Here is a 25602-nt window from a genome sequence, read left to right on the forward strand (position 1 = left end):
GTGGGCGTTGTCCCCTCTCTTCCCGCAACGCAGATGCAGGGCAGAGGTCCGGTTTCTTGTCCTTGAGCCTCTGCAGCTCTGCTACAGACTTGCTCTGTGGCCTGGAGCAAACCCTTCGCCCAGTCTGGGCCTCAGTTTCCACCCCGTAAAATGGGAGCATTGAACAATAACACCAGGGGTTCTTAAAGGGGCCCTCCAGGGTGAGTGGCAGAGGGTCAGTAACCCCGCTTGAAATGGTATACAGTTCTGTGCGCCTGTGCCTTCCTGCGGGGCTGGGGCACAGGTACCGTTTATCATAGTCTGAAAGGAACAAACCCCCTAACAAGACAGATGGACAAGGCTCTGGGTTGCAGGGACACTTTCTCTCCATCATCTCCTTTTCCCTTTCCATCCCCCTCTACCATCTCTGCCTGGGCCTCCTGGAGCTCCATGCCCTTCTCCTGCTCTGCCCAGGTCTTGTGCCTAATTTCCAAACTAGTCCTCTCCCAGCCCACGGTCCCCCAGGTCACAGACCTCAGTGGGAGCAGAGGGCCTGCAGACCCTATGGCGGGGGGTGGGGGGGTGGGGGTGCAGCAGGAGCCTAATAACTTCCAGAGAATATGTGTGTACACACCCCCCAAAAGACTGTCCACTCACTGAGGCTGAGGCTGATGGTAGTGCCCTCCCGATATGCTTGGGGTGGAGGAGTGCCCTGGCAGGCTTTAATTTTGTGATTCCTTCAGCAAATGTTGAATCCACGTGGCTAGACCATGTGCTGAGCCCTGAGACGCCAAACGTGGCCAGAACGACGAGCCCCCAGCCCTCTTGGAATTTAAGGCCTGGCCTGGCTGGGGAGACAAAATCAAACTGGTATTGACCCCCCTGGGGAAGAGACCTTAGACCTAACCCCTCTCCCCTCTCTTGCCTGACATGCTAAAAATATTGGCTGAAAAAGTGAAAAATATACACAAAAATATTTTTTGCCAATTGTGATACAGGCTATGAAAAAATATGGAGAGGTATGAGGACTTATATTGGGGAGGGGGAAAGAGAAAATATGAGGTTCTATATAGACTTTGAGGGTCAATGACAATTTCTATAAGGAAGTGAGGCCTGTACTATTTTTTTCCCCTTGTGTTTTCTGAAGCTGCTACAATGAATATGTATTCCTTGCAGGATTTATTTTAAAAGGATACTATATATCATCATGATAAACAAAAAACCTAAATCAACTGTGATACACAGGCAGAACCATCAGAATAAATGCAATGAAGATATTGTATCGCTGGTGCTTTATAGCTAAGGCCGAAGGTTACTCTATGTTAACACACAGCTGAGCCCAGTTGCTCCTTGGGTTATCAGAAGAACCAAAAGCGACCATGACTGAAGTGTTCCCAGACACAGTCAGTCACTCAGGAAAAGCTCAGATGGGGAGATGGAGGTGCAGCAAGTAACATGTCACTGGTGTCCTGCGGTGGAGGAACCAAGTGTGGCAGGTGTGGAGAGGTGGGCGTGACAGCTCACTGGGCCTCACAGATGGCCTGGTGTTAGACCTAGGCTGGGCCTCCCTGGTGGCTCAGACATTAAATGCTCTGCCTGCAATGCAGGAGACCAGGTTCGATTCCTGGGTCGGGAAGACCCCCTGGAGAAGGGAATGGCAACCCATTCCAGTATTCTTGCTGGAGAATCCCATGGACAGAGGAGCTGGGCGGGCTACAGTCCATGGGGTCGCAAAGAGTCAGACATGACTGAGTGCCTAACACTTTAAAGGTTCAGCAGAGAGAGTCTGCCAGCAGGGAGCAGGGCAAGGAGAGCCTTGGGCAGAGGAAGCAGTGTGTGCACCGTATGTGAAAGAGCCTCCAGGAAGGAATGGGTTCGGACTGTTCTGCACGATCGGATGTTATCAGAGGCTGGAGATGACGTGGAGGCATCTTCTCACTCAGTACAAGGAGCACTTTTCTAACAATGGAGTGGATGGCCTTGGTGACCCATCACTGGACTGTGACAACAGAGGCCGCACAGCAACTAACTGGACGTTTGGTTATCAAGCCATGGGGAGCCAGGACCCCTGGCCAGGGAAGGGCTTATCCTCCAGGTCTAGTGTGAGAGTCCTCAGCAAACTCTTGGCGTTCCTGGCCATCTCTGCTGGGGACAATGAGGAAGGGCTGGCCCAAAGCCTCCTCCTGCTGGTCCACTCATTTTTGACCACACTGGGTCTTTGTTGCTGCACGCAGGCTTTCTCTAGCTGCAGTGAGCGGGTGCTACTCTCTAGTCGCGGTGCACGGGCTTCTCACTGCCGGCACTTCTCTTGACTCCGAGCAGAGGCTCTAGGGGGAGAGGGCTCAGTTGCCCCAAAGCAGGTGGGATCCTCCCGGAACAAGGATCGAAGCCTTATCCCCTGCACTGGCATACAGATTCTTAACCATCGGACCACCAGGGAAGTCCTAGTCTAGGCATTTGTAAGGCCATCTTCCCATCTCCCTCTGTTTGAGTGGGATAGGAAGATCAAACTAGGCCCTCCACGAGCACGTTCTCACCCCTGACCAGATCAGATGGATGAGTCTCCATATCCAGGCCAAGGGAACCAGTCTGGCCGGCTCACTGGAAGTGCAGCTTTGAGACCTCCATTCTCACTCCAGCTAGGGAGACCAGCTCACTCCAGTTTATCCCAGACTGTCCCCGTTTGGACACTAAATGTCCCCTATCCCAGGAAACCCCTCTATCCTGGGCAAATTGGGACGTATGATCATCCTAACCGTGGCTCTTCCCCTCTCCCTGGCTCACACATCCACTCCACCCCCAGAATCTTTCCCTCACTTAACTAACCCCATTGACTCTGCTGGAAGGAGCAGGGCAGGGGAGCTGACTGCATGGCACTCAGTGACATGCAATGCCTGTTAATTCGGCACCTGGTGGGAATGGGTCCCTGCCCCATGGACTGTGCATTCTGGGCAGTAAACCAGATGGATGTTGGAAGACAATTCTGCAAGTAAGGAGTAATATAATTAGACCATTTCCAATTACTGTGGAATAAATTATCCCAAAATTTAGCAGCTTGAAACAATGAACATTTATGAGCTCACATGGTTCCAAATGGGTCAGGAATTCACGAATGAGTGGCTGGCTGGGCTTCTTCTGGCTCAGGGTCTTTCACCACATTGCAGTCAAGATGTTGGCTTAGGCTGTGGTCATCTGAAGGCCTGATGGAGGCTGTGGGATCTGCTTCCAAGGTGGGCCGCTCACACACCTAGCAAGTCAGCGCTGGTTGTTGGGGGCTCTTGGCCGGCGACCTCAGTTCTTTGCCACATGGGCCTTTCCAAGTGCTGCGTGGGTGTCTTCACCACACGGCAGGTGACTTCCCCCAGAGTGAGTGATCCAGGAGGCAGTAAGAGGGAACCTTCAAGGACTTTGTGAATTGACCTTCGAAATCATATCCTGTCATTTCTGAATATCTCTTTGGTGACACAGGTCAGCCCTGCTCAGTGTGGTAGGGGGCCTTACAAGGATGTCAATACCAACATGTAAGATTCTTGGGAGGAATCTTCCCTGGTGGTCCAGTGGTTAAGAATCAATCTGTCTTGCAATGCAGGGGATATGGAGAGGTTTGATCCCTTCCTGGTACGGGAAGATCCCACAGGCAGAGGAGCAACTAAGCCCGTGCACTACAACCACTGAATCCCGTGTGCTCTAGGGCCTGCATGCCAACAGAGAAGCCACCGAAGTGAGAAACCCACGGTCTGCTACTAGAGGGCAGCACCCGCTCACCACACGCAGAGAAAGCCCACACATAGCAATGAAGACCCAGGGCATCCAGAAATTAAAGAAAAAAAAGATTCTTGGCAGCTGGCTCCTACAGTTAGGTTGTGCACTGGGCCCAGCTTAATTACTGGGATTGGACTCAGACGTCCAAGCCATCTTCTATGAGCACATTTCCCCAGCATCACTGTTTTTTCTGTCCTAGGGTCTTTCCCTCCCCTACTTCTCCGAGGTCCCCACCCGCCCACCAGAGTCTGTGACATCTCTTTCTCCTGAACCTGTTCATCCTCCCCTCTTGGCAGGGAGCTGACCCATTTTTTCTCCCTCCCTCCCTCCTTTCCCAAAGCCATCCTCATGGAATCTACCTTCATAACTCGTTGCCAAGCCCTGCTGCCCAGTCTGTGAAATGAAAAGACAGGAACCGGGGACAAAGACAGATGGAGCAAAAAGGAGCAGGCAGGTTCATAGTGTAAAATATGGACAAACCTGCCATCGTCTATTCCCTGGGACAAATAGATCATCATGGAGCGGGCTGCAGAAGAGCAGAGAGACAAAGCAGCCAGCTGTGGCAGTGTCACCAGCTCCTTATTGATGGGCTTTCATGCCCGGGCCCGACTGCTCTCTGAGAATTGCATCCTCCAGCCATGAGACCCCCAAACAGGAGCGACAGGACAAGAACGCTTTTATGTCTCAGCTCGGGCATGAGCCCCACTGCCAAGTCCCAGCCTTTCTGCAGGATAAGTCATATGCAGACATGAATTATGGGACTTTGACATAGTGCCACATAAAAACACGATCAAAGTGCCATTCCATGTATACATATTGGAAATCATACAAATGCCAGAGAAAGAAAACATTTTCACTTGTTAAATACCAAACCATTTCAAGGCTGTTAGCGTGGAATGAATGATAAACTGCGTTCACTCTGCTGCCACCGGGCAGCGCTGAGAAGCAACCACATTCTGTGTCAATTCGGAGCAAAGCACACCATTGTTAGTGTGCTTTGGACTCCAGCGACTGCTTTTTGTGCACTGAGCTATTATTCTGCCGTTCACTGTCATTATAAACCCACTTTAAAAAGCTATAAAAATGTCATTTGACAACATCACTCACAAAGTAGGTACGCCAATGCTGAAAATCACGCCCCCAAATCAATAGTTTGGAGCAGCTATCGGATGTAATAAAACAGCACAGAGAAGACTGAACCAGCTCTATGACAGGTGCTGCTGTAAATGTAGAACAGTGTCCACAGGTAGAGATAATGCTGCAAAGATACAAAGCAAAAATGTGGGGGACTTCCCTGGTGGTCCAGTGGCTAAGACTCTGAGCTCCCAATGCAGGGGCCCCGTGCTCAATCCCTGGTCAGGGAACTGGATGCTACACGCCACGACTAAGAATTCACAAGCTGTAACTAAAGATCCCACGTGCCACAGCTAAGACCTGGTGCAGCCAAATACACAATAAATTTTTTTATAAAAGCAAAAATATGGTAAGATGGGCTGTTGATTCATGAGCTGTATGTGTGCGCGTTTTATTGCCTCCTTCACATTCATTCCTATGGGGAAACATGAGTTTTTGAATACAACATTTTGAATCATGTGAAGCTTATAGAAGGCATCCTTCCTGAAAAATGTGACTTCCCTGGACCTCCCCAGATATCCTGGCATATATACAGCTCCTGGAGCCCACCCCTAGAAGGGGAATGTTATGGGTTGAATTGTGTCCTGTGAAATAACAGAAAATCTTTAGTCTCTGCCTCCAGTTCCCAGCACTGAGCTCCTAAAGCTCTTGTAATTTCCTAAGTGATAAAAGCACCAGGAGCCCTTCCTGTTCACATATTTGGTCTTGGACCCTGGTTTCTGACACAGAGCCTCTAAATCACTGGGAACTGCCTGGGTGATGGGAACATCTTTTGCTCTAATGAGGTAATGCTTTGTGGGCTCCTGCATGGGGTGGTTGCTGTCGTTTAGTTGCTAAGTCATGTCCGACTCTTTGCAACCCCATGGACTGCAGCCCACCAGTCTCCTCTGTCCATGGGATTTTCCAGGCAAGAATACTGGAGTGGGTTGTCATTTCCTTCTCCAGGGTATCTTCCTCACCCAGGAATTGAACCTGGGTCTCCTGCATTGCAGGCAGATTCTTTACCACTGAGCCACCAGGAAGCCCCCTGAACGGGGGCTAGACTAGAAAGATTAAGCCATCGTTAGAAGTATGAAGCTTTTAGCTTTTCCAGCCCAATCCTCCTCGAAGGGGAAGAAAGCTGGAAACTGAGCTGATAATGGATCATGCCTACATGAGGAAGCCTCCATAAAAATCCCAAAAGTATGGGTGGGGTTTAGGGGGCTTCCAGGTTGGTGAACACATTCACATGCATAAGTATGAATAAGCATAAGCATGAATTTTAGGCGGTCGCTTTTCAGCGCCTGCTGTAGACAGGACCCCTTGTAACCTGCAGCACGCTGTCCTTGGAAGTCTATGGGCCCAGGCTAAAAACCTGGGTTTGGGATCCAGGTTGTTTCTCTATTTGGTTGTGTAGTCTTTGGCCAATCACTCAGCTTTGGGTCCCTCTGTTTTCTTAACAGTCAAATGGGCATAATAACCTACATAATCATGAGAATTAAACCAAATGCATGCATACGAAAATGAACCCCAGTTAAAGTTCCACTTATGTGTGCTGTGAGGCTTTGCTATTTGAAATCCCATTTCCTATTCTCCTCATTAAAAAATAAAAAATTATTTATTTATTTGGCTATGTTGGGTCTTAGCTGATGTAGGCTCCAGGACACACAGGCTCAATAGTTGTGGCGTGTGGGCTCAGTTGCCCGTGGCCTGTGGGATCTTAGTTGCCCAGCCAGGGATTGAACCCACTTCCCCTGCATTGCAAGGCAGATTCTTAACCACTGAACCACTGGTAAGTCCCCTTATTCTCCCCATTTTAAGTGTGGATAAAATGGAGGTCCAGAAATGGTAAAGACCTTTTCAAGGTTACACAGCACGTTAGACACAGAGGGCACTCAATACATATTAATTTGCATTTAAGAGGGGCTTTTAAACATGTCATATTATTATTATGCCCATTTTTACAGATGGGGTAACTGAGGCTCAGAGAAGCTAAATTATGCCCAAGGTCAAGGTAAGGTAGAAATTCCTACTCAGGTCGGCTTGCTTCCAACACTGCAGGTGACAGCCTGGGCAAATTCAAGGATCTTCAAGCCCAGGCCCCAAATGAAGACAGAGAGCACCACTGAACTCTCTACAAGGGTCCTGAGGCCTCGTAGGCTCTTACTCACCCTTATTCAGGTAGGAGCTGTTATCTGCAGATGCTTTCATCCAGGCTCAGTGCTTCAGGGAGGCACGTTGGAACATCCCAGCTATGACCTCAGAAGTCTTAGGTCCCAGGTCACACAACCTTGACCTTCCCATATAGGGGACAGTCGGCACCTCCTGGTTGTCACAGCCAAAAAAAAAATCTCCAGACACTGCCAAATGCCCTCTTGGAGGGAAAAGATGTCACTTGGAACACCACTGATCTTCTGAAAGAATGAAGGAACAAAATGTAAGTCAGGTGAGATCTGGATTAAAACAGTCCTATATGCACATTGCAAATCTACCAATCATGCTTTGGGGTAAATTACTTCATTTCACCCTTATGCAGTTTCCCTACATATAAACAAGGGACATATACCTACCAAGCTGGGTTTTGATAAAGATCTGAAGTAAAGAATTCATAGAACTTTGCAAAGTACCTTATGTAAGCACTTAAATATATGGCAGCTATTAACATTGTTCCCATAGTTTGAGACTGTATTTCCTCATGTCCATCCCTTATTCATCCAACAGATATTTAGTAACTGGTGTCTGTATGTCAGGTCTTTCTTAGTGAGCCCTACCTAAGTTTTTCCTTCTCAAAACCTTATCTGCTACCTGCTATTACTGTCTCTATTTATTCTTTGTGAACAGCACTTTTAATGCCAGCATAATATTCTACCACATCTATTTTGACTCATGGCCCTGGCCTCCCTTCTGAGGTCCAGACCCACACATCTGCCTGGAGGTCCCCCAGGAATCTCAACTACATGTTTGGCCAATTAGCCCAGCACTTAGCTCCTAGTACGCCTTCCATAAAAATAAGCTATTACTGGCCATTACTGTCATCTTTAGTCCCTGCTCTCTGATCTACCTCCTCATGCTACTTCTCAGTGGGTTCCCGAAGTCACTTATTTTCTGCCAGCAATCTTGGCCCTGGGTTAAAGCCCTGATTAGTCGTCCCTATGGGGAGCCTATAGGAGAATCCAGCCTGGTTTTCCCACCTACAGGGATGAACCAAAGCAATGAAAATAAAGACACTCCCACGCTAAGTCCACAGTGCCCTAAACAATCAGTTTGGTGGGGAAAATTTGCTAGCAGTTGGCAGGACATAAAGTTCCCCCAAAGCAGCCTGGCAGCCTTGCCGGGTGTGCCAGCCAATGATTCCTGTGGCCTGGCGGGTGCTTCACAGGCACCACAGGGGCCCACAGGGAAGAGCAAATTTATGCTATTAGTATAGTTAGAGCAACAGCCTCCGCTAAGTGCTCTAGAACTGTAGTTCACCATCTCAGGGCTGAAACAGGCAATTTAGAAGCCACCAATGGTTTTTCCAGGAGTCACGCACAGATGTCAGACTTGGACCATAAAGAAAGCTGAGTGCCGAAGAACTGATGCTTTAGAGCTGTGGTGCTGGAGAAGACTCCTGAGAGTCAGTCCCTTGGACAGCAAGGAGATCAAACCAGTCAATCCTAAAAGAAATTGACCCTGAATAGTCACTGGGAAAACTGATGCTGAAGCACCAATACTGTGGCCATCTGATGCGAACAGCCAACTTATTGGAAAAGACCCTGATGCTGGGAAAGGTTGAGGGCAGGAGGAGGAGGCAGCAGAGGATGAGATGGATGGCATCACTGACTCAAGGGATGTGAATTTGAGCAAATTCTAGGACATGGTGAAGGACAGGGAAGCCTGGTGTGCTGCAGTCCATGGGTCGCAGAGTTGGACACGACTTAGCGCCTGAACAACCAGGGGAGGAGAGCAGAGTAAAAGACCAGCAGCCTCTGGTGGGTCCCAGCTCAGCTTTGCCTCTCACTATGTGTATAATAGCCAGCAAGTAACTCTGTCATGCTGACTTTCTGTTTCTTCACCTGTAGGAGGGGGTGATGCTAACGGCTACCATTTGTGCAATGTGTTTCATTCAGCCATTCAGGTATTCAACCATTAAGTCTCATTTAAAATTGAACACTGTTTTAAATAAAGAAAACTATATTCCCCCATCTCTCTCTCTCTCACACACACACACACATCCATATAACTCTTGATGACAGTAAAACATATGTTTATGGTCCAAAACTGGAAATCACAGAGTAAAAAATGAAAAATGCTTTCTTCTTTCCTTTTGTTTGGCTACGCCCCAGCAGCCTGCAGGATATTAGTTCCCTGACCAGGTACTGAACTCCCACAGTGAAAGCCCATAATCCTAACCACTAGACTGCCAGGGAATTCCCCCAGAATACTTTCATGGGGCGGGGTGGAGGGGGTGGGGAAAGTATCTACAAAAAGAGCAATTTCATAGGATTCGACCTAAAATGACCAGCCACGTCCTAAAGCTTTATACGCCTCAACAATCCCGTGGGGTAGGTACAATTATTACCCACCTCCCTCCTTGGGATCTCAAAGACTCCGATACGACTTAGCGACTGAAGAACAACAATAACCCTCGATAATAATTAGAATTTCTCCCTAAAAAGAAGCAAAAGGTAAGTGGAGGTGGAGGGCGGTAAGTGCTGGCTACCTAAACGGCCTCCACAAGTGATTTGAGTTTGAGAATCACAGAGGTCAGCACACGTAACTAATTTTAAGTGTTTAACAGGCTTATCCACCCGGTGTCCGAAACACGATCCCCTGGGGCGCCACACCTGGCGCCGACTTGTTCCGAAGGGCAGTCCTTCACGGGAACAGGGGGTGAGCGTCTCCCGCGCCCGGGTACCAGCCTCTACGTGTTTCCCCGGGAAAGGGTCGGCGGGGCTCAGACACCTCAACCAGTCTTGCTAGAATAGGCGTACCCCTTAGAAAACAAAAGCGTTCGGAGTGACTGCCACCGCAGCCACTCAACGGCGAGCCCAGGCCCGTGCCTCCAGTTTAGATCTGAACTTCCGATTGGTGAAGTGGGGCTGAAGAGGGTGGGACACCGCAGGAAAGTCCCGTCTCCTTAGGAGCGCTCAGCCAACCGCGGTATCCGGCGGCAGCAGCCTTGTTTGGTTGCGTCGTGTGTAGTGATCTTGGGGGCCCGAGGGCGGGGCGGGGAGCAGGCCGAGGGCTGCGGGGAGGGGACGCTTCCCGCGGGCGCGCGGAGCGAGGACGGTGACAGCCACGCGCGCACGTGCGCGCCCGGCTGCAGCGCGGCCCTGAGACCTCCGTCGGCCGCTGAGAGGCGCGCGGGCTCTGGGCAGCCGCCGTCTAGGGGCCCCGTCCGCGGGCGTTCCCAACGTCCCCGGCCCGAGTCCCGGAGAGCCGGGCCGTGCCCTCCCCGTCGGTCCCCGATCGCGATCCTTGCCCGGGGCCGTCAGAGTCCGCCTCCGGGACTCCCCTTTCCGTTCCTGGGCAGGGTCCTCGCGGCCCATGCTGGCCGCTGGGGGCCCGCGCCGCTCAGACAGCTCTCGGGCCGGCCGGCCGGCCACCATGGTGGCCCTGAGGCCTGTGCGCCTCCTCCAGGGAGGCTAAAAGGTCCCGAGCGCAGGCTTCGGGGCGCGAGGGTCCTGCGCCTAAGTCCCGCGCCATGGCCGGGGCCATCGCTTCCCGAATGAGCTTCAGCTCGCTCAAGAGGAAGCAGCCTAAGACATTCACCGTGCGGATCGTCACCATGGACGCGGAGATGGAGTTCAATTGCGAGGTAAGTCTCCTGCAACCCCGACGGGCTGCGGCGAAGGGGAGCCCTTTGGGATCCGGCCCTGGTTTGGGTCCGGCACCGACTCGGGCGCCCTTGCCGCGGTGACAGTCAAGGTGGAAGCTTCGGGATTCTGTTTATATCATCTCTGGGCAAAGATAGAGTCGTCCAGGTCCGGAAGGGGCCATCTAGGCCCAAATCCTCACGTTAAAGATAATTACTACTTTTTTTCAGTGGGGCTTTCGGGTTTGGAAGCACTTCCTGAAGGTTTTCATTCATTGTTACTGCACAAGTCTAAAGCATCCGTGGTAGCGAATTCTAGTTCTCAGTGTCACGCTTAAGCTCCGGCTCTTTAGAGTTTCAACTTTATAAGATGATGTAATAAATCATAGGTGTTAAAAGTTGCATCTCGTTGGGAAAGTCTATATTGTTTCTCTTTTTCACAGCCTAACTTTTCTAGAGAAAATTCTTTGAGGAAAGTGATGGTATCTTAAACTTTCCATACAGTTTCTGTCCTGTAATAGGTATCATTTATTGAATACTTAAGTGTCTGACATTCATTCACTTAATTCTCCAAACAACTCAGTTTAACCCCTCTGGAAACTGTCCTAAGGGCAAGCAGGTGAAAAAACATCTACTCAAGAAAATCTATGAAAATTCGGTAAGAAAGGCAAGAGTTTGGTATTTATTTTTGTTTTGGCCGCGAGGCATGCCTTATCTTAGTTCCCCAACCGGGAATCCACGCCCCCTGCAGTGGAAGAGCAGTCTTAACCGTTGGATCACAGGGAAAGTCCCAGGAGTTTGCGGTATTAATATTTGAACCAAGACCACTGCCACCCTCCTGCTTTCAGCTCTGGACAGCTGCAACCCAGGACACTGGGCTCCCTCCCCTCCCTAGCTCCCAGTCGGACAGCTTTCTTCCGAGAAGGAGCATTACTTTAGGGCTTCTCCTGCCCAAGGCTGCTTGATACTGAGGCTCAGTCCTGTGTACTCTGGGCGTTGCTTACCAAGAATACTGGATTCCCAGTGGTTCTATCCCCACCCTCAGTTTGTGAGATGGGTGGTACCAACCCAGAGAGACAAACTGAGACGACTTCAAACTAATACCCCACCCCCACCCCCCGCCGCCCGCCCCCCCAACACCCCACCCCCGCCCCACCCCAACTTCTATCTAGAGCTCAGAGTTTTGCCTGGAGGGAGAAGCAGGCTTTAAAACCCTTAGCTTCTAATCTCTTCCCAAAGGCATCGACTTCATTTGCAGTAGTGAAAATCAGGTCTGACTCTACCCCATGGTAGCCTACCAGGCTCCTCCGTCCATGGGATTTTCCAGGCAATAGTACTGGAGTGGGGTGCCATCTCCTTCTCCAGGGGATCTTCCTGACCCAGGGATCGAACCCGGGTCTCCTGCATTGCAGACAGACGCTTTACCCTCTGAGCCATCAGGGAAGTCCTATTTGCAGTAGAGACTGGAGAAATTTACACCTAAGGGTGCTCTCCAGAACTGCGAAGGTTTTGGTGAAAGGCAATTGGAAGGAGATCTGTGGATTTAATGAAGATACTACTGTAGGCAGCTAGTTTGCAGGACAGTAAGACAGATGGAAAGAGCCCTCCTCGTCAGGAAAAAAAAAATATCTCAGAAATGGTTCTTTCAGAAGAGCCACTTTTTGATTGGATTACTTTGTAGAACAAGTTATGCTCTAGGATATTGTTGGAAATAATACAGCAATATATCACAATAGTGGAGTGTAACAGTTGGGTGCTTCCCTGGTGACTCAGATGGTAAAGAATCTGCTTGCAGTGAGTGAGACCTGGATTTGATCCCAGGATTGGAAGGTATCCTGGAGAAGGGAATGGCTACCCAGTCCAGTATTCTTGCCTGGAGAATCTCATTAACAGAGGCCCCTGGCGGTCCTAGGGGTCATAAAGAGTTGGACATCCACTAACACTTTCACTTTCAACAGTTGGGTGTGATCAGGGAAAGAGAGGAAGAGTGTCCTACTAAGACCATGTCATCATGGGTGACTTTCAGTTCAGTTCAGTTCAGTTTATTCGCTCAGTCGTGTCCGTCTCTTTGTGACCCTATGAATCTCAGCACGCCAGGCCTCCCTGTCCATCACCAACTCCCAGAGTTTACCCAAACTCGTGTCCATCGAGTCGGTGATGCCATCCAGCCATCTCATCCTCTGTCGCCCCCTTCTCTTCCTGCCCCCAGTCCCTCCCACATCAGGGTCTTTTCTAATGAGTCAACTCTTCCCATGAGGTGGCCAAAGTACTGGAGTTTCAGTTTCAGCATCATTTCCTCCAAAGAAATCCCAGGGCTGATCTCCTTTAGGTTGGACTGGTTGGATCTCCTTGCAGTCCAAGGGACTCTCAAGAGTCTTCTCCAACACCACAGTTCAAAAGCATCAATAATTCGGCACTCGGCTTTCTTCACAGTCCAACTCTCACATCCATACATGACCACTAGAAAAACCATAGCCTTGACTAGACGGACCTTTGTTGGCAAAGTAACGTCTCTGCTTTTGATGGGACCAGATGCCATGATCTTCGTTTTCTGAATGTTGAGCTTTCAGTTCAGTTCAGTTGCTCAGTCGTGTCTGACTCTTTGTGACCCTATGAATCTCAGCAAGCCAGGCCTCCCTGTCCATCACCAACTCCCAGAGTTCACTCAGACTCACGTCCATCGAGTCAGTGATGCCATCCAGCCATCTCATCCTCTGTCATCCCCTTCTCCTCCTGCCCCCAAACCCTCCCAGCATCAGAGTCTTTTCCAATGAGTCAACTCTTCGCATGAGGTGGCCAAAGTACTGGAGTTTCAGCTTCAGAATCATTCCCTCCAAAGAAATCCCGGGGCTGATCTCCTTCAGATTGGACTGGTTGGATCTCCTTGCAGTCCAAGGGACTCTCAAGAGTCTTCTCCAACACCACAGTGCAAGAGCATCAATTCTTTGGCGCTCAGCCTTCTTCACAGTCCACCTCTCACATCCATACATGACCACAGGAAAAACCACAGCCTTGACTAGACGGACCTTTGTTGGCAAAGTAATGTCTCTGCTTTTCAATATGCTATCTAGGTTGGTCATAACTTTGCTTCCAAGGAGTAAGCGTCTTTTAATTTCATGGCTGCAGTCACCATCTGCAGTGATTTTGGAGCCCCCAAAAATAAAGTCTGACACTGTTTCCACTGTTTCCCCATCTATTTCCCATGAAGTGATGGGACCGGATGCCATTATCTTTGTTTTCTGAAAGTTGAGCTTTAAGCCAACTTTTTCACTCTCCTCTTTCACTTTCATCAAGGGGCTTTTGAGTTCCTCTTCACTTTCTGCCATAAGGGTGGTGTCATCTACATATCTGAGGTTATTGATATTTCTCCTGGCAATCTTGATTCCAGCTTGTGTTTCTTCCAGTCCGGCATTTCTCATGATGTACTCTGCATATAAATTAAATAAGCAGGGTGACAATATACAGCCTTGACGTACTCCCTTTCCTATCTGGAACCAGTCTGTTGTTCCATGTCCACTTCTAACTGTTGCTTCCTGACCTGCTTATAGGTTTCTCAAGAGGCAGGTCAGGTGGTCTGGTATTCCCATCTCTTTCAGAATTTTCCACAGTTTATTGTGATCCACACAGTCAAAAAGGCTTTGGCATAGTCAATAAAGCAGAAATAGATGTTTTTCTGGAACTCTCTTGCTTTTTCCATGATCCAGTGGATGTTGGCAATTTGATCTCTGGTTCCTCTGCCTTTTCTAAAACCAGCTTGAACATCAGGAAGTTCATGGTTCACATATTGCTGAAGCCTGGCCTGGAGAATTTTGAGCATTACTTTACTAGCGTGTGAGATGAGTGCAATTGTGTGATAGTTGAGCATTCTTTGGCATTGCCTTTCTTTGGGATTGGAATGAAAACTGACCTTTTCCAGTCCTGTGGCCACTGCTGAGTTTTCCAAATGTGCTGGCATATTGAGTGCAGCACTTTCACAGCATCATCTTTCAGGATTTGAAAGAGCTCAACTGGAATTCCATCAGCTCCACTAGCTTTGTTCTAGTGATGCTTTCCAAGGCCCACTTGACTTCACATTCCAGGATGTCTGGCTCTAGATGAGTGATCACACCATCGTGATTATCTGGGTCGTGAAGATCTTTTCTGTACAGTTCTTCTGTGTATTCTTGCCACCTCTTCTTGATATCTTCTGCTTCTGTTAGGTCCATACTATTTCTGTCCTTTATCGAGCCCATCTTTGCATGAAATGTTCCCTTGGTAGCTCTAATTTTCTTGAAGAGATCTCTAGTCTTTCCCATTCTGTTGTTTTCCTCTATTTCTTTGCATTGATCGCTGAGGAAGGCTTTCTTATCTCTCCTTGATATTCTTTGGAACCCTGTATTCAGATGCTTATATCTTTCCTTTTCTCCTTTGCTTTTCGCTTCTCTTCTTTTCACAGCTCTTTGTAAGGCCCCTTCAGACAGCCATTTTGCTTTTTTGTATTTCTTTTCCTTGGGGATGGTCTTGATCCCTGTCTCCTGTACAATGTCTCGAACCTCTGTCCATAGTTCACCAGGCACTCTATCTATCAGATCTAGGCCCTTAAATCTATTTCTCACTTCTACTGTATAATCATAAGGGATTTGATTTAGGTCATACCTGAATGGTCTAGTGGTTTTCCCTACTTTCTTCAATTTCAGTCTGAATTTGGCAATAAGGAGTTCATGATCTGAGCCACAGTCAGCTCCCCGTCTTGTTTTTGGTGACTTTGGGCAAACCCAAAGATATGGCTCCCTTAGGAGCAACAACATAGGCCTTAACACCATGAGAGGGAAATAGATTTCACTAGAACAGTCCAGACTGTTACTCAACAGCAAGCAAATAACAACATGCCCAGGGTGAGGGTGGAGAACCACTCCCTAGAGTTGCTATAAATATGTTCACAGAACTAAAGGAAAACATGATTAAAGGTATAATGATATTTTTGCATCAACTAGAGAATATTAATAGGTTGTTGTTCTTGTTTAGTGGCTCATTTGTGACTGACTCTTTTTGCAACCCCGTGGACTGTAGCCCACCAGGCTCCTCTGTCCATGGGATTTCCCAGGCAAGAATACTGGAGTGGGTTGCCATTTCCTTCTCCAGGGGATCTTCCCGGCCCAGGGATCAAACCCAGGTCTCCTGCATTGCAGGCAGATTCTTTACCACTGAGCCACCAGGGAAGCCCAATAAAAGAGATAGGAATTATGAAAAGAGCCAAATTAAGATTCTGGAGTTGGGAAATATAATGACTGGAATAAATTAATTAGAGGGGCTCAAAGTACATTTCAACTGGCAGAGGAAATAATTAGTATACTTGAAGATTGATTGATGGAGATTATGGAAGCTGAAGAGTAAAGAGAAAAAGAACGAAGAAAAATGTCCTGAGCCTCAGAGAAACGTGAGGATCATTCAGTGCATCAACATATATGTAATGCAACTACCAGAAGGAGAGGAGTGAGAAAAAATATCCCCCCCAAATTGGCCGAAACTTCCTAAATTAATTGAAAAAGAATAAACAGTATATTCAGGAAGCTCAGTGACTTCCAAGGACAAACACAGAGATTCACAGACACATCATGGTAAAAATGCTGAAAGTCAGACAAGGAGAAGATCCTGAAAGCAGCAAGAGAAAAACGACGTGGCAATCTTAAGGGAACCCAGTAAGATTAACAGCTAACTTCTCAGCAGAAGCTAGGGAGGGCAGAGGCAGTGGTATAACGTTCCAAGCACTCAAAGAAAAAAGCTTATAAACTAGGAATTCTATATCCAACATAGCTGGCTATAAATGAAATGGACCTTTCAAAAATAAAGTTAAAATAAAGACTTTTCCAGATAAACAAAACCAGAATTTGTTGTTTTGAGACCCACCTTACAAGAAATATTAAAGGAAGTTTTTCAGGATGAAAGCAAGTGACCCCAGATAGTAATTCAAATCCAAATGAAAGAAATCAAGGAACACCCCTAAAGGTAATTAAAGAATTATAAAAGACAGCATAAATATATTTTTCTCCTTTCTACTTTTAAGTGATGTAAGATGCAATTGTATAATGTTGTATATGATATACAATGCTATTTGTGTATAATGTACTGTTGAACCTATAACATAGAAATGCATGGCACAACAAGATCCCACGTGCTGCAACTAACACCCAATGTAGCCAAATAAATTAATTAATTGAAAAATAAAGTAAAAATGATATGGGAAGTCTGCATTTGAAAAATTAAATGTAATTCTGTATGTCTGCAATGAACAATCTGAAAATGAAATTAAGAAATGCTATTTATAATAGCATCAAAAAGTATAAAATAGGGACTTCCCTGGTGGTCCAGTGGCTAAGACATCATGCTCCCAGTGTAGGGGGCCCGGATTCCATCCATGGTCAGGGAACTAGATCCTACATGCCATGGCAAAGACTAGGTACAGCCAAATAAATAAATATATATTTTTAAGTATAAAATATTTAGGAATAAGAATATTTAGGAATAAGTATAACAAAAGAAGTGTAAAACTGATACTCTGGGACTTCCTGGTGGTCCAGTGGTTAAGACTCCCAGCTTCCACTGCAGGGGACACAGGTTTGATCCCTGGTTGGGGAACTAAGATCCTGCGTGCCATGCTAGGCAGCGTGGTGGGGGAAGAAAAAAAAAAGCAGCCTTTCTTGAAATGAAAAATAATGGATATGGCTTTTTTCCAGTAAAATTTTCTTTATGGACATTGAGATTTTCGTTTCATATAATTTTCACAAGTGAAGAAATGTTATTACTTTTTTTTTCAGTCACTTAAAAATGTAAAACTCATTCTTAGCTCTCAGACTGCACAGAAACAGGCAGTGAGTTGGACTTGTCATATGAGCCATAGTTTACTGACCCCTGATTGAAGTTAAATCCTGAAAGATAATGCTGTGAAAGTGCTGCACTCAATATGCCAGCAAATTTGGAAGACTCAGCAGTGGCCACAGGACTGGAAAAGGTCAGTTTTCATTCCAATCCCAAAGAAAGGCAATGCCAAAGAATGCTCAAACTACCGCACAATTGCACTCATCTCACACGCTAGTAAAGTAATGCTCAAAATTCTCCAAGCCAGGCTTCAGCAATATGTGAATCGTGAACTTCCTGATGTTTCAGCTGGTTTTAGAAAAGGCAGAGGAACCAGAGATCAAATTGCCAACATCCACTGGATCATGGAAAAAGCAAGAGAGTTCCAGAAAAACATCTATTTCTGCTTTATTGACTATGCCAAAGCCTTTGACTGTGTGGATCACAATAAACTGTGGAAAATTCTGAAAGAGATGGGAATACCAGACCACCTGACCTGCCTCTTGAGAAACCTATAAGCAGGTCAGGAAGCAACAGTTAGAAGTGGACACGGAACAACAGACTGGTTCTGAATAGGAAAAGGAGTACGTCCAGGCTGTATATTATCACCCTGCTTATTTAACTTATATGCAGAGCACGTCATGAGAAACGCTGGACTGGAAGAAACACAAGCTGGAATCAAGATTGATTTTGATATTCCGGGAGAAATATCAATAACCTCAGATATGCAGATGACACCACCCTTATGGCAGAAAGTGAAGAGGAACTAAAGCCTCTTGATGAAAGTGAAAGAGGAGAGTGAAAAAGTTGGCTTAAAGCTCAACATTCAGAAAACGAAGATCATGGCATCCAGTCCCATCACTTCATGGGAAATAGATGGGGAAACAGTGGAAACAGTGTCAGACTTTATTTTTGGGGGCTCCAAAATCACTGCAGATGGTGAGAGCAGCCATGAAATTAAAAGATGCTTACTCCTTGGAAGGAAAGTTATGACCAACCTAGATAGCATATTCAAAAGCAGAGACATTACTTTGCCAACAAAGGTCCGTCTAGTCAAGGCTATGGTTTTTCTAGTGGTCATGTATGGGTGTGAGAGTTGGACTGTGAAGAAGGCTGAGCGCCGAAGAATTGATGCTTTTGAACTGTGGTGTTGGAGAAGACTCTTTTTTTTTTTTTTGGCTCAGTTCATTTTATTTGTATGGAAACATGATTCAATATTAGCTCTCCTCCTAAAGGTATATTTTGAGCATTGCTAGTTAGATGGAGAAGACTCTTGAGAGTCCCTTGCACTGCAAGGAGATCCAACCAGTCCAATCTGAAGGAGATCAGCCCTGGGATTTCTTTGGAGGAAATGATGCTGAAGCTGAAACTCCAGTACTTTGGCCACCTCATGCGAAGAGTTGACTCATTGGAAAAGACTCTGATGCTGGGAGGGATTGGGGGCAGGAGGAGAAGGGGACGACAGAGGATGAGATGGCTGGATGGCATCACTGACTCGATGGACGTGAGTCTGAGTGAACTCCGGGAGTTGGTGATGGACAGGGAGGCCTGGCGTGCTGCGATTCATGGGGTTGCGAAGAGTCAGACACGACTGAGCGACTGAACTGAACTGATGAGAGACTGACCCACAGGGACAGAAATTTTTAGTGACATTCCTTCAGCCATAATTTTGCAGTGAAAAGCTGTTAGTTTTTCTTCTTTAAACAGACCCCAGCCCCACAGAGGATGGACAACACTGTCAGCAGTATCAGGGTTTCTCAACCTTGTCACTATTGGCATTTTGGCTGGAGAGTTCTCTGGTGGGGCCTGCCCCGTGCACTGCAAGGTGTATCGGGAGCATCTCTGGCTTCTACCCACCAGATGACAGCAGCACACCTGCCTGCCCCAGTTGTGACAACATAAAATCTTCAGGGACTTCCTGGTGGTCCAGTGGTTAAGAATCAACGGTCCAGTACGGGGAACACAGGTTCGAATCCTGGCCCTGGAACTAAGATCCCACATGGCACCGGGTGACTGAGTCCAAGCGCCACAGTTACTGGGCCTGCGAGCGCTAGAACCCGTGCTGTGCAATAAGAGAAGCCACGACAATGAGAAGCCTGCAGAGTTTTAGCCATTGGACCACCGGGGAAGTCCTGAGAATTATGCATTTTTAACAAACTGTCAAGCAATGCCAATGCTACCGGTCCAATTAGTGTTAGTCACTCAGTCACGTCTAACTCTTTGTGACCCCATGGACTGTACAGCCCGCCAGGCTCCTCTGTCCAGGGAATTCTTCAGGCAAGAATACTGGAGTGAATTGCCATTTCCTTCTCCAGGGGATCTTCCCGACCCCGGGATCAAACCTGGGTTCCCGCATTGCAGGCAGATTCTTTACTGTCTGAGCCACCAGGGAAGCCACACCAAATGAACAAAGCAGCCATAGAAAGCGCGCGGACTTTGAAATAAGACACACACGGACTTTAATTCCAGCTAAACTGCTTATAGCTTGGATAAGATACTCGAGCTCGCCAAACCTCAGTTTGCACATCGGTACAATGGAACTAACATTACTGACCCCGCGAGATTGTTATAAGGACTCATGAAATGCTTAGTGCTGGGCAGGAAGGACAGGACTCTAGTCAGCCTGAAACAGGAGGCTTGGGTCACCGTGGGCACCGACTGCCGTGACTCCCGATGCAGGGGGCCCGGGGTTCGATCCTTTTTCAGGGAACTAGATCCTAACTTGGCCACAACTAAGAGTTCACAGGCTACAGCTAAAGATCCTGCGTGCTGCAAGGAAGACTTGGTGCAGCCAGAAACATTTCTTTTAAATGCTTAAAAAAAAAAAAGCAATATTCTGTTGAAAGTAACAATTGTTTGATTTATGGTGATACCGAGAACTCAGAAGTGTCTGGTCTTACTCTCCTACTCTATTTTTATGCTAATGCAGGGAGCCTGTAGATGCACTTTGAAACAGAGGAGAGATGGTACTTCAGTTCTTGGCTTCACTGAGGTCAGATGTAGGTGGCTTTCTAAGAAGGACTCAATGTCACAACCAGTTGGTAGTTAACATATGAATTGCGATGCCTTCTGCTAATCAGTTCAGATATTTTTGCAGCAGAGATGGGGGGCAAAAATCTCTTTCTTGCACCACTTGCTGCATTGCACAATTGGCTTGATGCTTTGGAGAATTTTTCCACTTGAAAGACTTGATATTTGTCATTTTGAAAAAGTGGGTGCTGAACGTAGTTTGCCAGGAGGCTAAATGGTTCTGTTATTTCTTATCTAGACTGGAATTTTACTCTAGTAATTCAATCTATCAGTAAGAAGAGTCAAATATGAAAAATTTCTCGAAATTGAGTTGTGAGAGAGCCTAATATCTTATATCGAAGACAAAGCTTCCTTCTCCTGTTGATTGGCTTCCCGAACGTTTTCACATACCCATGTGAAATTACATTTGGGTTAGATACCAACATTACAGATCATCCCAGCATACAAGTGGACATACACCTGACAGGTGGAACTTTCAAAAGGGGAAAGCAGGAAAAACAACTCTGGTGAGTCCAGTAAGAGGTTAAATCCTAGACACCCCTAGATTGAGGCCAGTGATTGTCTTCCAGGAGGGAGTTCAAACTGGTGTCTGAACCCTGGCTTCTCTGCGGAGCTCTTCTGTGACCTTGGGTACATCTCTCTCTTTTTTTTCTCCCAGGCTTCAGTTCTTCAGCTATAAAACAGGGAGGAACTCAATTTCCAAGGCCCTCAGCTGCACATCCTATTTTAGGTGATGTGGGCAGAAGCAGCTTATCACACAACTCTCTGTTTCATATTTCCTTCTTAGGTAGGAAGTCATGTCAGGATTTGAGCATGCAGGTATGAGAAAAATCTGCCAGAGGGCCGGACAGATACTGCTCAGGGAAAACAGCCTGCATCCTGGTAGAAGTGGCAAGTCGGCTCGGGTGGAAGGAAGCCCTGCCACTGCCCCCTACTCCCTGAGTGATCTTGGATTTACCGCTCTAAACCTCAGTTGTAAGATGAGAATAATAGTGTTTTCTTATAGGATTGTTTTAAGGCATGAATAAGGTAGACCTTCATGGGCATTCAGCCCAGGCACTGACCATAGTAAGTACTTGGTAACCATCAGCTTCTTCGGCTTTTTTTTTTTAAATATAACTTTCATACATATATGTAGTTTTTATTTTACGTATTTTTTGGCTGTGCAGGGTCATCATTGGCGCTCTGGCTTTTCTCCAGTTGTGGTGAACAGGGGCTGCTCTCTAGTTGCACTCTAGTTGAGGTGACTCCTCTTGTTGCAGAGCTGGGCTCTAGGTGCACGGGCTTCAGTAGTTGCAGCTCTAGAGCGCAGGCTCAGTAGTGGTGCATGGGCACCAAGTTTTCTGAGGCATGTGGGGTCTTCCCGGATCAGGGATCAAACCCGTGTCTCCTGCATTGGCTGGCGGATTCTTTACCACTGAGCCACCAGGGAAGCCCAAACATTAGCCTTTTCTGTTATCTTGAGTCAGGAGAGTGGGAATAAAGAGGAAAGGTCTCATGCTAGAGGCACTGTGAATTTTCTCCTTGAATCACCTCCTTCATTTTCTCTGAATCTTCTTCAGGTTAGCCATGCCTTGGTAATTGTAGACCTTCTAGACTCTACAGTTAGTCTAAATATAGTGAGCTTTATGCCATGTACTTAAGGATCTTTTTTTGTAGTGTGCTCTATGATTGGCCTCTGTTTAGCTTGATGTCCGCGATGACAGCAGGCTCTTTTCTGCCATGCTTAATTATCCTCCATTCCTTTGTTCCCCATGTGTCATCTTGGAATTTTTCTCTTTTGTTTTTCTCCAGTTATTCATGCTAGTTTTGCATTCTTACCCAAGAACATTTTTGGTACTTGTTTATTCCTAATTTCATAAATTAACGTATTTGCTCTCTTAAAAACCCAGAATTGAGTTTTCTGCGAGCTGCTAATCATTTTTTTAGCCAGCTGGTGACGAGGTTTCTCTGGTTTGTTACAGAATGATGTGTTCCATCTTCCTGTCTGTGCTTTGTCTGATTTAGATTCTGAGTCCACATGTTTTAGTACATTTTTAGCAAGCAAAAATTTATTACCAATTTAGTGCTGACCAGGGGGAAAAAAAGCTTTTAATCAGATCTTCAGTCACCTGTGCCGCATTGAGGCGCTTAGGAATCTAGTTCAGGAATCCTTGGGCCCCACTAGGTGGAGTCAGAGCACATCATTTCCAAAGGAGTGGGGCCTTTTTCCTCTTCCCGAGTCTCCCTACTGTTCTTTTCTGCTGCTTTGCCAAATTTGAACCTTGCTTGGAAAATTCACAACTTTCCGTTAGTGAGTTACATTACTTTTGGCTTTCCCATCCACTTTGCCAGCTTTAGTCTCCTGGTTTTAGTAGTTTTGATAATTTGTTGTTATTTTGTTCAGTCACTAAGGCATGTCTGGCTCTTTGCAACCCCATGGACTGCAGCACCCCAGTTTCCCTGTCCTCCATTATCTCTCAGAGTTTGCTCAAACTCATGTCTGTTGAGTCGGTGATGACATCCAACCATCTCATCCTCTGTCCCCTTCTCCTGCCTTCAGTCTTTCCCAGCATCAGGGTCTTTTCCAGTGAGTCAGTTCTTCCCATCAGGTGGCCAAAGTATTAGAGCTTCAGCATCAGTCCTTCCAATGACTATTCAGGGTTGATTCTTTAGGACTGACTGGTTTGATCTCCTTGCTGTCCGAGAGATTCTCCAGAGGCTCCTCCAGCACCACAGTTCGAAATTTGACTTTTCAAGTAAAATTTCAAACTGAAGCCTGGAATCATTACTAAACTTATCTGAATTGATCTGTGGTTTTAAATTCACCAATCGTGTATCTATCTAGTATCCTACTCCTATTGATCTGTGATTAAATCAGTCTCATAAATAAGTTTAAAAAGACTTCAGCCTACAGTAGTTCTCATCTACCTGCAGAGTTTTTTTAAACAGTCCTACTCACTCGCACCTATGCCTCCCAACCTTGTTAAAATCAGTGTCATTCTCCTTGATGACTGTGTGAGCGTGCTAAGTCCCTTCAGTCGTGTCTGACTCTTTGCAACCCCATGGACTATAGCCCTCCAGGCTCCTCTGTCCATGGAATTCTCCAGGCAAGAATACTGGGGTGGGTTGCCATTTCCTTCTCCAGGATTGATGACTGTGAACCTTAATCAAAAGGTCAAGCCAGAAACAGAATGTTTAAATGTTCTTTCCAGGCTAGGGTCTGGGTTCTACTTGAGATGGTTTGCATAAACGCATAATGCTTTAGCTCTCTTGTGTTGATAGCTTTTTTTTTTTTTTGAAGAAGCGCACTTTTAAATATAAACTACAGTTTTTGCAGAGACCAGGGCATGAGTTGCGTAACACTTGGTCATGGGCGATGTCTAAGTCTGTTCATCTCACTTCATGTTCAAGCATTTGAAATTGAGCTTTGTACCACTGGCATTGGATTTCCTGTTGTTTCCTATTCGTAGCTCTCCATGCTGCTGCTAAGTCGCTTGCCGTGCCCGACTCTGTGCGACCCCATAGACGGCAGCCCACCAGGCTCCCCTGTCCCTGGGATTCTCCAGGCAAGAACACTGGAGTGGGTTGCCATTCCTTCTCCAATGCATGAAAGTGAAAAGTGAAAGTGAAGTTGCTCAGTCGTGTCTGACTCTGTGCGACCCCATAGACGGCAGCCCACCAGGCTCCCCGTCCCTGGGATTCTCCAGGCAAGAACACTGGAGTGGGGTGCCATTGCCTTCTCCGTAGCTCTCCATAGAGTTCTTATTCTCGGTTGTTGGAAGTGTTTGTAATCATTGATAACTGCTGAATATCAACGGCAAGCTTGGTGCTAAAAAGCTTCTATTTTTCATTAGCATGATAAATGACAATTTTTGTTACACTAGCGAGTTCATTATTATAAGACAGCTCCTGATTATTAGGAGTAAAGAACATGATCGCAATGACAGAACCTGAGTAAGGGAAAAGAATGTAGCAACAGCACAGAAATTAACTGTTAAGTGTCATTGACATTTCCGAAAATGATTTTAAGATACAGAATGGAAAGTTAAAGGATTAAAAGAAAATTTATTATAGTAGCAAAAAAAGTACTCCATGGTTTATACAAAACCATCTGAATCTCATAGACTCGGGGGGTGTTAATCCTGAAAGCCCACTTGACGATTGTGGAAGCCGAGACCCAGAGAGTTTAAGTGACCTTCCCAGCACAGCAGGTTGGGAGTTTTATAGTTGTTTGACAAGGCTGTGATTGCCCTCATGTTGTGAGCTAAATTCCAAAGACAGAGACGGTCTTCTTTGCTTTGGGAGGACTGTACTGCTTTTATAGCATATAAACTACTGATTCTTTTTGCTTTATCATCTGTCAGCTGGCTTTCAAAGCTTCAAGCCCTCTTTTTTCATGGCGTCATGAAATCTAAGCCTTGCATGGGGGCCATGAGAGATTGACAGATGAAGAAATCAAGGCCCAGTTGAGCCGAGTGGCTCACCCATGGTTGTGGGTGGTTGAGGGTGGAGTTTGGGTTTGTTTTGTTTTAAATATCTTTTGGTTGGGTCGCACAGCGTGTGGGATCCTAGTTCCCTGACCAAGGATCGAACCTGTACCCACTGCATTAGCAGCTCCGAGTCTTAACCACTGGACCGCTAGGAGGTCTCCCAGAGAGGGCAGTTTAGGACTTGGCTTCCCTTTCTGGGCTCATGGTTGCTGCCAGAACCTGTCTCCACTAAAGCAGGAAGCATGCCAGAAGCTGCAAACTTAAGGACTGTTCTCCCTGCACCCCACCCCCCACCCTCCACCCCCACAAAAAAAAACGAGGACTACAATTCATTTTGTTTTGAAAGAGTCCTTAGAGTTTAAAGCCTCCTTTTTGTGGCTCCCTAAGGTGATGCGATCTGTTTCCTACTCATCTCTTGTTCTGAGGAAATTTTTCTTGGTTGGCTCTTTGAGATTTAGATTTCCTTGGCAAGGTATTTTTAGAGAGAGGAGATCAGTACATGTCACCAAAGGCAGGCGGAGGGATATATACCTTCAGGCCCAATTATGCAATTAGAATTTTAATAAGGAGCATCATAAATTCTTGCTTCATTGCAGTCATTACCTAGGAGATTGT

The 25602-nt window shown here is 46.7% G+C and overlaps 1 protein-coding gene and 1 long non-coding RNA gene across 5 annotated transcripts in view; one reads left to right on the plus strand and one right to left on the minus strand.

Moving 5' to 3' along the window:
• Window positions 1-3233: 3233 nt before the first annotated feature.
• Window positions 3234-9792, minus strand: LOC132342645 (uncharacterized). The gene is made up of 3 exons (XR_009491115.1): window positions 9681-9792; window positions 7026-7268; window positions 3234-4999 (listed from the first exon to the last, which is right to left on the minus strand). It is a non-coding gene; the product is annotated as an uncharacterized lncRNA (long non-coding RNA).
• A 272-nt stretch (window positions 9793-10064) lies between these two features.
• The window catches only part of NF2 (NF2, moesin-ezrin-radixin like (MERLIN) tumor suppressor), a 74607-nt gene continuing 59069 nt past the window's right edge, over window positions 10065-25602 (plus strand). For all 4 annotated transcript variants that reach the window (XM_003587173.6, XM_005218126.5, XM_002694607.7 and 1 more), the window contains exon 1: window positions 10065-10654. In XM_003587173.6, the coding sequence (XP_003587221.1) occupies window positions 10541-10654 (114 nt within the window). In that variant the 5' untranslated portion in view covers window positions 10065-10540. The remainder of the gene's footprint in view (window positions 10655-25602) is intronic.

The sequence above is a fragment of the Bos taurus genome, chromosome 17 (genome assembly GCF_002263795.3).
Source record: "Bos taurus isolate L1 Dominette 01449 registration number 42190680 breed Hereford chromosome 17, ARS-UCD2.0, whole genome shotgun sequence".
Classification (NCBI taxonomy): Eukaryota; Metazoa; Chordata; class Mammalia; order Artiodactyla; family Bovidae; genus Bos; species Bos taurus.